The 16681-nt window shown below is 43.2% G+C and overlaps 1 protein-coding gene across 3 annotated transcripts in view; it reads right to left on the minus strand.

Moving 5' to 3' along the window:
• Nucleotides 1–1899: 1899 nt before the first annotated feature.
• mark1 (MAP/microtubule affinity-regulating kinase 1) overlaps nucleotides 1900–16681 on the minus strand; it is an 87976-nt gene continuing 73194 nt past the window's right edge. For 2 of the 3 annotated variants that reach the window (XM_064946946.1, XM_064946965.1), the window contains 10 exons: nucleotides 12066–12185; nucleotides 11592–11691; nucleotides 11250–11362; nucleotides 10544–10697; nucleotides 9431–9603; nucleotides 9022–9113; nucleotides 8481–8642; nucleotides 7324–7581; nucleotides 5133–5177; nucleotides 1900–4546 (listed from right to left, as the gene is read on the minus strand). In XM_064946946.1, coding sequence (XP_064803018.1) covers nucleotides 4201–4546; nucleotides 5133–5177; nucleotides 7324–7581; nucleotides 8481–8642; nucleotides 9022–9113; nucleotides 9431–9603; nucleotides 10544–10697; nucleotides 11250–11362; nucleotides 11592–11691; nucleotides 12066–12185 — 1563 coding nt within the window. In that variant the 3' untranslated portion in view covers nucleotides 1900–4200. The remainder of the gene's footprint in view (nucleotides 4547–5132; nucleotides 5178–7323; nucleotides 7582–8480; nucleotides 8643–9021; nucleotides 9114–9430; nucleotides 9604–10543; nucleotides 10698–11249; nucleotides 11363–11591; nucleotides 11692–12065; nucleotides 12186–16681) is intronic. The other variant, XM_064946956.1, reaches the window with a different exon arrangement.

Raw genomic sequence — 16681 nt, forward strand, 5'->3', positions numbered from 1 at the left:
ACATGATCATGAGTTTTTCTAAAACCAACAATTTTAACAGCTGACTATGTTAATGTTGATTGTACTGTGTTCTAATTCAATTAACATTGTGACATAAGTTCAAAGACTTATTGCATTAAAATTGCATAAAAAAGAAAAATACTTTTCAAAAGTTCAAAATTATGCTTATGTGCTGTATATAAAAACTGTTTGACTTCAAATATCTTTGTATAATTTCACCTATTTGCTTTCAGTATGAAGTTTGGCATGGCCACACACATCAGGATAATCATGAGCTGCAGAGCAATATACACTGCTCCAAAAAAATAAAGGGAACACTTAAACAACACAATGTAACTCCAAGTCAATCACACTTCTGTGAAAGCAAACTGTCCACTTAGGAAGCAACACTGATTGACAATACATTTCACATGCTGTTGTGCAAATGGAATAGACAACAGGTGGAAATTATAGGCAATTAGCAAGACACCCTCAATTAAGGAGTGGTTCTGCAGGTGGTGACCACAGACCACTTCTCAGTTCCTATGCTTCCTGGCTGATGTTTTGGTCACTTTTGAATGCTGGCGGTGCTTTCACTCTAGTGGTAGCATGAGACGGAGTCTACAACCCACACAAGTGGCTCAGGTAGTGCAGCTCATCCAGGATGGCACATCAATGCGAGCTGTGGCAAGAAGGTTTGCTGTGTCTTTCAGCGTAGTGTCTAGAGCATGGAGGCGCTACCAGGAGACAGGAGACGTGGAGGAGGCTGTAGGAGGGCAACAACCCGGCAGCAGGACCGCTACCTCCGCCTTTGTGCAAGGAGGAGCAGGAGAAGCACTGTCAGAGCCCTGCAAAATGACCTCCAGCAGGCCACAAATGTGCATGTGTCTGCTCAAACGGTCAGAAACAGACTCCATGATGGTGGTATGAGGGCCTGACGTCCACAGGTGGGGGTTGTGCTTACAGTCCAACACCGTGCAGGACATTTGGCATTTGCCAGAGAACACCAAGATTGGCAAATTCGCCACTGGCGCCCTGTGCTCTTCACAGATGAAAGCAGGTTCACACTGAGCACATGTGACAGAGTCTGGAGACGCCGTGGAGAACGTTCTGCTGCCTGCAACATCCTCCAGCATGACCGGTTTGGCGGTGGGTCAGTCATGGTGTGGGGTGGCATTTCTTTGGGGGGGCGCACAGGCCTCCATGTGCCTGCCAGAGGTAGCCTGACTGCCATTAGGTACCGAGATGAGATCCTCAGACCCCTTGTGAGACCATATGCTGGTGCGGTTGGCCCTGGGTTCCTCCTAATGCAAGACAATGCTAGACCTCATGTGGCTGGAGTGTGTCAGCAGTTCCTGCAAGAGGAAGGCATTGATGCTATGGACTGGCCCGCCTGTTCCCCAGACCTGAATCCAATTGAGCACATCTGAGACATCATGTCTCGCTCCATCCACCAACGTTGCACCACAGACTGTCCAGGAGTTGGCGGATGCTTTAGTCCAGGTATGGGAGGAGATCCCTCAGGAGACCATCCGCCACCTCATCAGGAGCAGACCAAGGCGTTGTAGGGAGGTCATACAGGCACGTGGAGGACACACACACTACTGAGCCTCATTTCGACTTGTTTTAAGGACATTACATCAAAGTTGGATCAGCCTGTAGTGTGGTTTTCCACTTTAATTTTGAGTGTGACTCCAAATCCAGACCTCCATGGGTTGATAAATTTGATTTCCATTGATCATTTTTGTGTGATTTTGTTGTCAGCACATTCAACTATGTAAAGAACAAAGTATTTAATAAGAATATTTCATTCATTCAGATCTAGGATGTGTTATTTTAGTGTTCCCTTTATTTTTTTGAGCAGTGTATATTTCTATACAAATTACAAAGCTCTTTCCAGGACGTATCGTTCCTCCATGTTACTCGGGTTATGTTAAACCGATTGGCTGTGAAGCCATGGTTACTCACACAAAATTAAATAGTAAATACTGGTAAAAAAATAACAAAATGACACCAGACATTTGCTTGAGACTCCTTTCAAGTAAGCTTTAATATTGTGCACGAGTGAGACTGAATCTAGATGACTCAAGCTTTCCTCGCATGTATGTTGTGGTAGGAGGGCTTTCGGTGGGGGGAGGGGTTAATGGAGATGAAAAGGGCGAGGCATAATCATTTACATTTCTTTAACACCTTCTGCTTCTCCTCTACACTTGATCTGCTAAGGCAACACAATAGACATCCTCTCTGGAAGTTTTACCGTTAACAATTAGGAATATGCATTTTTCTTCCAAGTGCAGTACCCCCTCCAACCCCCTCCTGCTCCCATAATGCCACAGAAAGTCAGCGGTGGAGATTTCTCGCTCAGCTTCCAGAAGGACTCACAGCTTTTAACCTTGTTTTCATATTATTCTTTTTTTACCACTCGCCTTTGCTTTTTCCTTTCTATTGTGTCTTTTGAAATTAGGAAATAAAATGTCTGCATTCTGTTTCCATTCTCTACGCTGCGTTAAAGGGTGCGGTCTATAGGCCCATCTCTCATCCTTACAGTAATACAACATGGAATACCATTGCACAGTTGACCCTCATTACTTTTCATACAAAATAACAAGTAGAAACGTACCAGCACTAGTGGTTATTTTACGTACTCATCGCAATCACTAATTACAAAGGGGAAAAACCTAAAACAAAATAAAAATGTGCGAAACCAGCTACATCCTATTTTTTTCTCGTACAGGTGAATGCCTCAGAAATACCAAGCAGCACATTAAAAAGGCATAATGTGGTGGAATAAATACAATATATTTTGCAAGAAAATAAAATTGATCACAAAACAAGTCAGACAGGTGTCGCACAGTAACTACCAATTAACTGCAGTTTAGAAGGAAGTAAGAGAAACAGAGGGATATAGTCCCTAGTGAGGTCAAACTGCTTGGGCATCACTTTGTGTGAACCCTTAAAGCTTTGGGCATTCTCAAGCAGAACATGAGATATTTGAGGCAGTTATAATAATTGATGTCACTTCCTGACCTAGAATGGTGGCCGGTGCATTTATGCTACTAAAAGACCACGAATAGTGTTTTGAATGGGTAGTTTTGTCCCAATATTTGTTTGAAGAGCATTTGATTAATCATCGAGCGCAATGCCAGCGACAACTGCAACACCGTGTTTAAGACTGCATAAAGCGGACTTTATGAGAGCGGACTTAAAATTGAGTGCATCTGAACAATTTGTGGTCCTGCTAGTCTACACCGTATATTTGGGTTCTCAAAGATAATTAAAGAACATGGTTCATCACATCTGACTTAGCCAGCATAAGATCCCTTATGTAAATTCTATGCAATAAACAGAACATTTTAAACTGCAGTGCTAACGTCATCATTCAGCTACGCTACATGAAAGAGGGTTGTGAGAATGGCCAAAATAGTGCATTAGGAGGAATGACTTGATTTGGGCTTTGGGATGTGTAGAGTTTTGCTTTTTAACACAGATCACGTCACTCGATCTCTCCTGTATTGGGAAAGGAACTTATTATCCATGAAAAGTAAAAAATAAGCTTGTTTTTTTCCTTTTCCCCGTGATAATAAAAAATGTTGTTTTTTTTCCTTCTAAACTTCTAGACTTCAGTGGAGGCAAACAATCTACAAATATGTCAACAAGAAGGAAAGAACTCCAAACGAAAAGAAAAAAATACAGTATGACACATTTAAACACTTTCTGTACAGAAACTCAAGACTATACAATACCTGCAGACATTATGCTGAAGAGTCCTGTTTTATACAACTCTATGAACAATACAACAAAACATTCTCTATTTTATTTTATACTGTACATGTGGAAAAAGTAGCTTTGCAGTCTCTTATTTCAACCCCCTTTAATGGTAGTTTAGCAATGGAATTGAAATTTTGCGGGCCATTGATACAAATGTTTTCATATCATTGCAATAATGGTCAGTTCTCACCTCTCGTTATAGTCAACGATTTTGTAATGCAGGGGTTTGCCTTGGGGAGGAAAAATGGGAGTGTATTTTGTGTCGATTCACCAAGCAATATGGCAGTAGCCTCGAATAGCGGTAAACTCAATATTGCGGCTGACTCTCTTGGGCCCGACACGTGGGGCGCCCGCAAACTCAAGGAACACCAGGATTATGTCCTCTGCCCCCTCCGTTTTCAGTGTTGTATGTTAATTCTCTTTAGTTTGTTTAGTCTTCCCAAAAGTCACTTTTCACAGCTTGAGCTCGTTGGCCACTTTGGACGCAATATTCTTGAAGGCGATGGACGTGCCTGAGATGCGCTTGAAGCGCACGCCGTTGAGTGAGAGGCGTGGCAGCTTGCACACCTCCATCTCCCATTGGACCAGACTGTCCTGGCGGGCGTCGCCGTGCACGCAGAAGAGCATGAAGCGCTCGCGCTGCTCGTAGTCGCAGTTGTTGGCATCCAGGACCTTCCGGATCTCGCGCATCATGTCGCCGGGCTCCATGGATGAGGTAGTCTTCATGCTCCATGTGAAGCGCAGTGAACGGGGTTTGGAGTCCCGGGAACCGTCCTCCTTGGGTTCCCCTGACGCGCTCCTGGAGAGGAAAAGAACACAGGCAATAGTGTTAATTGAATGGGAGATAAGTAGGTAGACGCAAAACCCCAAAAGGTTGGTGAGGTGCTGACCATTTAAAAAAATATATTTTTTAAAAAGAGTCATATGACGTGGTTGGGAGTATATAGAGTGTGTGACTATTTATTAATAATAATAGAGGACAAAAGGTAACGCACAGAACTTATATAACCCATGTGTTTGGGACCTCGTAAGATGACTCAAATATTTTATTCAAAGATTACGCACCTATTGCTTATTTCCGTGTAATACACACACAGATCAGACACTTCTAGACAGATTAAACACACACATGGCCCACCAAGGTCTAGCAAGAATATGATATTCAGGGTCACGCCACTTAGGCACAAAAAGCGCAAACACCACCGCTGTGTGACAGAGGGCATGGGCACAAAGTACACACATAACAACAAAGAACAGCACAACAAGAGTGAACCGGTGACATTCACTTAGGATCCTGAGACTAGTAGTGACCCTCATTGACATGCCATGCTTTCATTTCGAGGTTGTTGTTGCTTTTTCTGCGGGCGGCTGTGCCGATGCCTCACCTTGGGGGGTCTGTACTGCCACTGGCCTCTCCTTCAACCGTGGCCCTTTGGGAAGCAATCAGAGTTCAGAGTTCAACAGAGCAGTGGAAGGGATCGTCAGTGTACACACAGACGATGGGATATGTGAACGTGAAAAGGAAGAGGGTGGGATGGGGTCAAACCTATAAACATACACGGTCACGCGACTCAACTCGTTCTGGGGAGGCAACTGGCGAGGACTGCCAAAAAACCAACAGGACACGCATATTGGCAAGCAAGCTAAAACGGAGGATGATACAATGTGGAAATCATGTGAACAGAGAGAGATGGATGATAGAAGTCATCTACAGTGTACACAACACACTCAAACCAAAGAACGAAACAAGAAGAAGTCGGAAAGTGAGTGCAGGTGTCTGCAAACTCCAAGGCATCTCGGGAGTCTCAATCTCACTCTGTTAGTGGTGCAGGGTCAGATAGGGGGGTGGATAATGCGGAGCAGTGTAGTGCCCCGGCACAGTGGATTTTGGGTGGGGAGGGGATAGGGAGAGGGGTTAGGGAAGGGGGGCTGGCATCAGGGCATGAATGATTGCATGTCGTTGAAGAGGGCTTAGAATTGCGATGAAGAGAGGGTGTGGAGGTGAGTCATTGTGGGGATATAGACATGGTAACCCATTCTGTGCGCTCCTACCTCTGGCCAGCCCTGAAAGACATAGTTCTAAAAAAACAAACAAAAAAAACAAACAATGAAAGAAGTAATTTTAAAATAAATTGGTCTTTTTTGGGGGGGGGGGATTGTAACTATTGATGGAAACGGAAAGGCAGAACAGGGTGTTGTGGAAATGTTGTTCAATGACTTTCTCATAATGTGGCAGACATGTACGATCAAATGGTGATGGGTCCACGACGTCAGCAAATCGATCCCAATGTTCCATTAACAAACGATGTGCTTAAATACACGTTACATATGCTTTCAGCAATAACGCTAAATTCACTATGGGCTGATTGAAGGCACTAAGAACCAACTAGTTCATACTGGTTGGTTCATAACCAGTTCATACCTACTACACATGGAAAGTCTGATTAACAATTGCTCTCAACAAACTATAAGAACAAAATCAAAACATTTAATCTTAAATAAAAATCTTCAGAAAAAAATGCACATTCATTGCTACAGTAGCATACGATGAGTGTATAGAACCTCTCAGTTATGCAGGCAGGCTGCAGTGTGATAGGTTAGTTCGTCATGCTCTAAGGGTGGAGCCCCGGGCTGGTGATAAAAAGCAGGCTCATTTTACCCAGTGCCCTTGACTGACTGCAGCACGGTCACAGATACTGCAGACTTCACACTCTCTCTGTGTGTGTGTGCGCGCGCGTGTAAGAGAGAGACTGCATGCATTTATGTATGCATGTCTATGCCTTTGCGTGTGGTCCTGCAAGTGTGTGAGCATATCTTTAAGCAGCCCACACGTCTATCTCAGACCAGAGCCTGCTCACCGCAGGCTCACCTAGGGGAATAGGGCCTGGACACGACATCTTATGGGCTTAGCGCTCCGGGGTTAAGTTTACCCTAGGAACAGATCTATGATCAGCTTTCCCTCCTCCAAACCTAACCTCAACCATTAGTGGGAAATGCTAAACTGACCCAAGATCAGTGTCTAAGGTCAACTTCACCTGATGCAGGATTGAGAGAATGAGGAACCCAACCACACGCTATTATCCCTCTCCACACTCAAAGCAGCCTTGTACCTTACATGGTACCCTAGTAAAGAACTACATATATTGACTAGTACAAAATATTCAGCTGTTACTTTCAATATCCGATGCAAACGCTGGGTAAATATGGCCCTAAGGAAGGGAAACATGAGACATGATATTGGGGTCAATTCCATTTCAATAACGTCAATTCAGGAACTAAATTGTAATTGCAGTTTACTTGCCGAATTGAAATGGGCTTGACCATACTCCTGCAGTTTAGTATTGTAAATATCCGACCTGAGTCAAATACATTGTCAGATATGTTTAAATAATGGAGATGTGCTCGGTACAATGAAACCTATAGAATGGGCCCAAAATTGCCAACTCTGCTCAGCCTTGCACGCAGTTGTGGATAAATCAAGCGCACCTACAATACTTCAGGGTAGGCAATCTGACTATTTGTCCCAGGTTTGGCAAACATATTGGTATGGTGCATTTTCCGCCCATTTCCACTGACCTGCGGACAAACTTGGAGGTGATCTTGCCGATGATGCCCGTGGAGGTGCCCCTGCGCGCCTGGGACAGAGCCCCCGTGTCGTGGGAGAGTGTGGGCGAGGCGGGCGGACCGTTGTAGGTGGCCGAGCGGCGGTCGCGAAGTTGGGCCCCGTGGAAGGTGGAGCGGCTGGAGGAGCCGCGGGGGAAGCGCGTGCGGTCAGGCGGCGTGGCGGCCGTGCTGCTGCTGATGCTGTGCGCCGACGGCGAGGCCGTGGGAGGGCTGCGGAGGGAGAGGGGAAGAATAGGTGCAGGGAAAGAGGAAGTAGAAAAGATATAGATAAGAAATATCACCTAATATCAAGGCATTAGTAGTAATAGAACATTAAACAAATTAAGTTCCATCTCTGACTTCTAGGAAATAGTATCGTAGTGAAAAAACATGGACGTCCTAACAAGTCATTTCTCACAGTTCCTCAACCCTCCATTGTCTTATACCCTTGCTCAACTCTAAATGTACCCCTACCTTTAGGCATTTCATTTGACCTATATACGAGGCGGTGTCAGAGGAAGGCCCAAAAAATGCTCAAAGACTCCAGTCACCCAAGTCATAGACTGTTCCCTCTGCTACCGCACGGCAAGTGGTAACGGAGCACCAAGTCTAGGACCAAAGTTTAGGGCTCCTTAACAGCTTCTACCCCCCAAGCCATAAGACTGCTGAACAACTAAACTAATCAAAAGGCCAACGGACTATTTACATTGACGCTCCCCCCTTTGGTTTTACACTGCTGCTACTCGCTGTTTATTATAGTCACTTTACAAATTACCTCGACTAACCTGTACCCCCGTACCTTGACTAGGTACCGGTACCCCCTGTATATAGCTTCATTGTTATGTCAATGTATTGTGTTAACATGTGATTTTTTTTAAACTTTAGTATATTTAGTAAATATTTTCTTAACTCTATTTATTGAACTGCCATGTTGGTTAAGGGCTAGTAAGTAAGCATTTCACGTTAAGGTGAAATACCTGTCGTATTCGGCATATGTGACAAATAAAATGTGATTTGATTTAGACCTGAAGAAAAACATTTATAGGGTAGGTATTAGTAATTCATATAACTTGGGCCCCTTCCTATTTGGGACTTGAGCCCCTCTCACTCTCTCTAGCCCCCTAGCTCACCCCTTGTACTCCGCGTTGTCGTCTATGGGAGGCAGTGGGGACTTGATGGGGTGGCCCGACGCCGACATGGACTTAACATGACGCGGACGGGTGGAAGGGACAGCTGAGGCTGCCCCTGACGACGGCGAGGAGCCACTGGCCGAGCCTGACATCTCAGTCAGACTGAGAGAAAGACAGCGAGAGACCGAGAGACAGAGAGAAGGACAGTGAGAGAAATAAGGCGAAAGAAAGGGGTAGAGAGGGGACAAGAAGGGTCACAGGAGGAAGAACACGAGGAAAGCGGGAGAGAGGGGTAGAGAGGGGACAAGAAGGATCAAAGGAGGAAGAACACGAGGAAAGCGGGAGAGAGGGGTAGAGAGGGGACAAGAAGGATCACAGTAGGAAGAACACGAGGAGAGGGGTAGAGAGGGGGCAAGAACAGGGAGAGAGTCAGTTCTGGAGTCACACTCCAACGCCTACGTATTTAGGCAGGTAAACATTGTCAACAGCAATCAAAGCTGCAAACGTTATCAAGAGCAATCATCCCCATCGCCTTCCTCACCTGCTGTCCTTGCCATTGGGAATGGCCGTGTAGTGATCTGTGCTCGACCGCTCACACACGTACGTGTTCCTCCTGGTCATAGCGTTGCTGTTCTATGGGTCACACACACGCACACAGAAACACACAGCCTTTAATAACTTAATTCACAATGTAGACTATTTCTGTTCCGACCGTCCCACAAAATAAAAACCATAATGGAAGCTAAGCATCTAGTAACTAGTTATGACAAGTCTGATGGGTTCTAAATTACTTTGGGAATGACTAACTTTCCTGTACATTTTGGGATAGAAAACTACTTTGTGCCAGTCATCCCCTGCTTATTTGGAGGCAGAAACCATAGCCCTCTGAATATTATAATACATATCCTGCATAGCATTTTGACCCCCAAAAGGGCACTTTGATCTCTCACCCCTGAGGCGGTGGATGACTTCTTCCTCTCCTGTGCCACCAGCGGCGAGGTGGGCACGTCAGCCTTGGAACCGGCCGTGCCAAGCTTGTGGGTGGCATCGCCCTTGTCGCTCTCCACGCTGTTGGCCTGCGCCCGCTTGGTGTAGGACATAGACGGGGGGATAGAGGGCGCCACTGAGGAGCCACAGAGCAATGACAACAGCATGGACTTAATTTTTTTAACAAGGAAGTCCCATTGTGCTTTCCGCAGAGTTAGGGCAAATATCATTTAACTTCAGTCAATGCAGAACATTTATATAATAATGATAGTTGAACAGTTAAAACTACATTTGTGTGTTTTATTGACTGGCATCCACCTAAAATTCCTACTGGTGTTAAGTAATTAAACATTTCCATTGGATGTACTATATTAGGCCACATGTAAAGAAAGCTCTGCTTGCACGTGTTGCACACAGTTCAAGTGTAAAGGGAACTTCCTGAGGCTAATCAGTTCAACTTAAAGGGATATTTCAGGATTTTGGCAATGAAGCACTATCTACTTCCCCAGAGTCAGATGAACTTGTTCAGTTTGAAGGAAGTTGCCAACTACCATTAGCGCAATTGTTAACTACCGTTAGCACAATGACTGGAAGTCTATAGAGCCTCACAGTGGAGGTGTCATAATACCCATAACACCTAGTAGTCAAACAGGGAAATGATTCCAATCATTTCTCCACAATTCATTTTTACCATTGGGAATTTTAGAAACACTTAAACGGGTTGTGTTTCGTGTAGGCTAACCCTGGCGTGACGTTTTGATAACTATGTAAATTGCTCTCGGACAAGATGACATATATTCCATTTACTCTCAGATTCAAAAATACTCCGTAGCATCAAAGTAGACATCATGCAAGACTACAAATCCCTGCATGCCTCTGCACGTCATCTCCAGCTGACACCTTTGCTAGGAGTGTCCCCTTTGGTAGTGTCAATTTAGAGACATAAAAATGCCAAAATCCATAACTCTTTAAGCTACGATTAGCCGATATATTATAACTATATTTTCTTAAATAATGGTGATAAAACTCAAGTCTTGTGCCATGAGATTCAAGATGGTCGACAATGCCGTCCTTACCATGGTCGCTGAAGCGCCGCTGCTTCTGGTTGGCCGATATGCTGCGTGTGACCTTGGAGTGGGCAGGCGATTGGCTGGAACTGTTGTTGGCCTCGCTGCTGGGCCGTGACCTTTGACACAGGTTGCTATTGGACAGCGACTCGCTCCCCTCAAACTGCCCAATGAAAGGAGGGGGGTTGAAAAAACAAAAGAGTCATTGCACACATTATAACGTGGTGGTCATGTAGACATAAAGGTAGACTGCAATATGACACCAGTGGGGTGAATTCCTGTTTATAGAAATCAACAAGAAAATTCTAACTTACCAAGACCGCCACTATTGGCTCTTCCCATGCTTCAAGGGAGGGCGTACATTGGGAAGAGGAAATAATGGCAGTCTTGGCGGATTAGAATTTTGTTGTTGTTGATGTCTGGTAAGCAGGAAGTTGCCCGCTGTGTATGATAATTTCAGTCTAAAGTATAGCTTTAAAACACAGTTTAAACTATAATTTTGACCTCATGGACTGTCAGTCCTTGATCCATATATCTCCTAATAAAAATTTGAGTGTGGTTGCCCCTTCCCTCAGCTTTATAGCAAACCAAGTGGTGGAGCTGCCGTTTTGTGGTTTTCAAATAAAGGAGTAAGTCTTTAATGTGCGTATCCATAGGATACACAATTGTTTGTTTGTGAAGTCTGTCATTATTATGGCTATAGCCCATGTCTCACCTCGGCTGGTTTCCTGCCCAAAAGGAGGTAAGTGGCCATGGTCTCATCGTACTTCTGTCCTGTTAACGCATCTGTGATGTCCTCTTTGGGGAAGCCCATGGTTATCATCAGTTCTGTAGGGAGAGAGGAGGGAACATAACAATGACTGAATGGCATGAAAAGGATAGTAATATAATGTAACACCTGAAGTTCCCTTAAGAATAATAACATTATTGTATTTTATCATATTGTGACATGGAATTGATATTTTTCATCAAATATAGCGTGTTACAAAACAGCCCATAAGTGAGGATGGGAGAGAATCCAATCAGACTTTTATGATATTGGGCGTGTGTGACTGACCTATCCGTTTGGTGTCGTTCCAGTCGGGTTCCGGTTCCTGATGGGGCTTCAGCTCCTCCTCCTCATGGCCCACGTTCATCCAGCGGTCTCTCATGATTTGCTGAGGGGCAGACAGACAGTTAGATGGACCAATGGACAAAGAGAGACAAAGATAGAGAGGACTAAACAGCTTTAGCATAGTGAAAAACATGATACTTTGTACATCTGTATGCTCAAGTTGGATTTAGTAAGATGTAGATGGAAAAAATCTGAGCAACACATCAAAGTGTTCCAGCGTCTAGAAGCCATCTGTTTAACATGTCTTCTTTAGTTCCATGAAAGCAAAGTGTAGACGTGAACTAGAGATTTCTATATCTACATGTCTGTATGAGCATGCACATGTGGTATGTGTTTGAGTCTATAAGCGTGTGTCCATACATGTGCGTGACCGTACATTTGCGTATGTGTCAGTGTGTGTTGCTCGCACTCTCTTACCTCCAGGCTGCTCCGTTTGCCAGGGTTGAGCACCAACAGTTTCTTCAGCAGGTTTTCACAGTCTGTAGACATGTAGAACGGAATACGATACTTCCCTCGCAGCACTCGCTCTCTCAGCTCCTATGGAGGGATATAGAGAGTAGAGGTTTTGGTTTAGTCTCTAGACATGTAGAAAGGAATACGATACTTCCCTCTTAGCATTCTCTCTCAGCTCCTACACAGGACAATTAACAATAACAGTGGATGAGACTTTTTGGCCAAAGGAAGAGAAAGACTACCACTCAACACTTTATTTGGCATGAAAATGTTAAATATGTAATTGGACCATGTCAAATAGTGTAACCAAAAACAGTGTTTTGTTTTGCAGTACTGTATAAGGCCTACGTAACTTTAAGTGTGACAAAAAAAACTTTCTAGCAATGAGAACTGTGGAACAACTGAAACAGCAGTATTTGACTACGGTAGCAACTGAAGTGTTCCACATCAAAAATAAGTGTCTACACACACACACCTCCCCTTGGGAGAATCAAAGGGCATAAAGGATGACCTCCAGACTACCGTCCATCTCGCTTTATCCTTACATCTGTTCCATACATCCATCCCATGCCCCACCACACAATCAAGTATGTTGGCCTATAAATTAAAATTAAAAAAAGTGAGAATAGGCATTGGTCTGAAGCCGAAAAAGGAAATTCACATGAGCACCACAATGCCTATTCCTCTATGCTATACCAAGATATTGTAGCACACAGCTTTGACCTACTACAGTAGCTATGTGTAGGCAGGTTGCTTCGGATTCAAACGTCTTCAAACAGCCTGATTCATACTCTTAGAGGAGGTGCTTTCACAATACCGTGATTTGTAACGCAAAAACACAGTGTGGTGAAGAAAGTAAAAGTGCAATATGTGCCATGTAAAAAAGCTCAAGTTTAAGTTCCTTGCTCATAACATATGAAAGCTGGTGGTTCAATATTCCCAGTTAAGAAGTTTTAGGTTGTAGTTATTATAGGAATTATGACACGTTGACTATTTCTCTCTATACCATTTGTATTTCATATACCTTTGACAATTGGATGTTCTTATAGGCACTCTAGTATTGCCAGCCTAATCCCGGGAGTTGATAGGCTTGAGGTCATAAACAGCACTGCGTTTCAAGCATTGCGAAGGGCTGCTGGCAAACGCAGGAAAGTGCTGTTTGAATGAATGCTTACAAGCCTGCTGCTGCCTACTACCACTCAGTTAGACTGCTCTAACAAATCAGAGACTTATAATTATAACATAATAACATGCAGAAACCCGAGCTTTTGGTCATTAATATGGTCAAATCCGGAAACTATCATTTCAAAAACAAAACATTTATTCTTTCAGTGAAATACGGAACCGTTACATATTTCATCTAACGGATGGCAACCCCTAAGTGTAAATATTGCGGTTACATTGCACATCCTTCAATGTTATGTCATAATTATGTACAATTCTGGCAAATTAATTACCGTCTTTGTTAGGAAGAAACACAGGTTGCAACAAGCAAGGCGGCCCAAGCGGTTGCATATAGCCGGACTCTGCTTGCACTGAACGCAAGAGAAGTGACACAATTTCCTTAGTTAATATTGCCTGCCAACATGCTTTAATTTTACCAAATTATGCAGGTTTAAAAAATATAATTCTGTGTATTGACTTTAAGGCATTGATGTTTATGGATAGGTACATTTGTGCAATGAATGTGCTTTTATTGCGAATATGCTTTTGCTAAATCATGAGGCGGAAGGTAACCTAGCGGTTAGACTAGTAACAGAAAGGCTGCAAGATCGAATTCCGGAGCTGACAAGGTAAAAAAATCTGCCATTCTGCCCCTGAACAAGGCAGTTAACCCACTGTTCCTAGGCCGTCATTGAAATTAAGAATTTGTTTTTAACTGACTTGCCTAGTTAAATAAAAAAGGTAAAAACAAAAGTAATAATTTATATAGATTTTTTTAAATCACGCGTTTGGCGAAGTTGAATTAGGCTGTGAATCGATGATAATTTAACAGGCACCGCATTGATTATATGCAACGCAGAACAAGCTAGTTAACCTAGTAATATCATCAATCATGTGTAGTTAACGTGATTATGTGAAGATTGATTGTTTATCATAAGATAAGTTTAATGCTAGCTCGCAACATACTCATTGCAGCCACAAGGTCCTTCTGACGCTGCACTCGCGTAACAGGTGATCAGCCTGCCACACAGTTTCCTCATGGATTGCAATGTAAATCGGCCATAATCGGCGTCCAAAATGGCCGATTACCAATTATTATGAAAACTTGAAATCGGCCCTAATTAAATCGGTTGACCTGTAATTCAAATTGCCATTGATAAAATGCAATTGGGTTTGTTGTCCGTAGCTAATGCCTGCCCATACCATAACTCCACCATGGGGCACACTGTTCACAATGATGATGTCAGTAAACCGCTCACCAACACGACGCCATACACGGTCTGCGTTTGTGAGGCCAGTTGGATGTACTGCCAAATTCCCTAAAAGAACGTTGGAGGTGGCTTATGGTAGAGAAATTAACATTAAAGTGTCTGGTAAGAGCTCTGATGGACATTCCTGCAGTCAGAATGCCAATTGCACACTCCCTCAACATTTGAGACATATGTGGTATTGTGTTGTGTGATAAAACTATACATTTTAAAGGTGCACCTGTGTAATGATCATGCTGTTTAATCAGCTTCTTGAAATGATGCTGTGTGTTTTATTTAATTTATTAATTGATAAGATCCCAGCTCAATTCTACTGATCATTGCTCAAAGCAAATTGGCAAGAGCAACAAACAATGACTGAAGCAAATATTGACTATGCGACTACACAATGTAGCTGGCTAGATGGCTACAGGAGCATGAAATATGGATGGGCTGTTCTCAATGTGTTGGGAGCGGCCTGTCAAAACTAAACTAAAAAACGGTCAACATATCTCCTCCGGGAGGCATACCAAAAATGTTCTGATCCACAAGCGCTAACTTTAACCATTACACTTTGAATTCTGTTCTTAACACATTGACTTAAACAGAGCATTTAAATGTCTGGAAGCCTTCATTCCAAAACTATTTTATTCATTCACACAATAGTGATTGCACATTTATTTCTCTTGCTTGGATAAATACAAGGCTAAAACAGTGGATTTGTTGAAAACAGACTCATTTAAATCAGGTAAAGACTAATTTCCTTTTTATTTTGACTGAATGCTGCTGCAGGCTGCAACCTGATCTAATAGCATTTCATATTATTCTGTACATAAATCCGAGACACTCCATTTACTTGTGTTTATATGGTATGTATTATTATTTTAAGGAGGTGGATAAGCTTTAATATTGCAAATACATTGTGGCTTCTATCAATGTAATTGTCTACATCATTTCCAATCCCCCAAATATTTATATAATTACACACACACACCAAACGTTTGGACACCTACTCATTCGAGGGTTTTTCTTAATTTTTACATTGTAGAATAATAGTGAAGATATCAAAACTATGAAATAAAACATATGGAATCATGTAGTAACCAAAAAGTGTTAAACAAATAATTTGAGAATCTTCAAAATAGCCACCCTTTGCCTTGAAAGCTTTGCACACTCTTGGCATTCTTGCAACCAGCTTCATAAGGTAGTCATCTGGATGGAATGCATTCAAAATTTCTTTCCTTCTTAATGTGTTTGAGCCAATCAGTTGTGTTGTGACATGGTAGGGGTGGTACACAGAAGAAAGCTTCAAGTCCATATTATGGCAAAAACAACTCAAATAAGCAAAGAAAAACGACAGTCCATCATTACTTTAAGACATGAGGGTCAGTCAATCCAAAACATTTCAAGAACTTTTAAAGTTTCAAGTGCAGTCGCAAAAACCACCAAGCGCTATGAAGAAACTGGCTCTCCTGAGGACAGCCACAGAAAAGGAAGATCCAGAGTTACCTCTGCTGCAGAGGATACGTTCATTAGAGTTAACTGCCTCAGAAATTACAGCCCAAATAAATGTTTCACTGAGTTCAAAGAACAGACACATGAACATCAACTGTTCAGAGGAGACTGCGGGAATCAGGCCTTCATGGTCAAATTGTTGCAAAGAAACCTCTACTAAAGGACACCAATAAGAAGAGACTTGCTTGAGTCAAAAAAACATAAGCAATGGACAGACTGGTGGAGATCTGACCTTTGGTCTGATGAGTCCAAATTTGTGATTTTTGGGTCCCAACCACCGTGTCTTTGTGAGACGCAGAGTAGCGGAATGGATGCTCTCCGCATGAGTGGTTCCCACCGTGAAGCATGGAGGAGGTGGTGTGATGGTGCTTTGCTGGGGACACTGGTCGGTGAATAAGGCCCACTTAACCAGTATGGCTACAACAGCATTGTGCAGTAATACCCCATCCCATCTGGTTTACGCTTAGTGGCACTTTTCTTTCCTTCTCGCTCTTCAACAGGGCATTGACCAAACACACCTTCAGACTGTTTAAGGGCTATTTGACCAAGAAGGAGAGTGATGGAGTACTGCATCAGATGACTTGGCCTCTACAATCACCCAACCTCAACCCAATTGAGATGGTTTGGACCGCAGAGTGAAGGAAAAGCAGCCAA

The sequence above is a fragment of the Oncorhynchus masou genome, chromosome 4, assembly GCF_036934945.1.
Source record: "Oncorhynchus masou masou isolate Uvic2021 chromosome 4, UVic_Omas_1.1, whole genome shotgun sequence".
Taxonomy (NCBI): domain Eukaryota; kingdom Metazoa; phylum Chordata; class Actinopteri; order Salmoniformes; family Salmonidae; genus Oncorhynchus; species Oncorhynchus masou.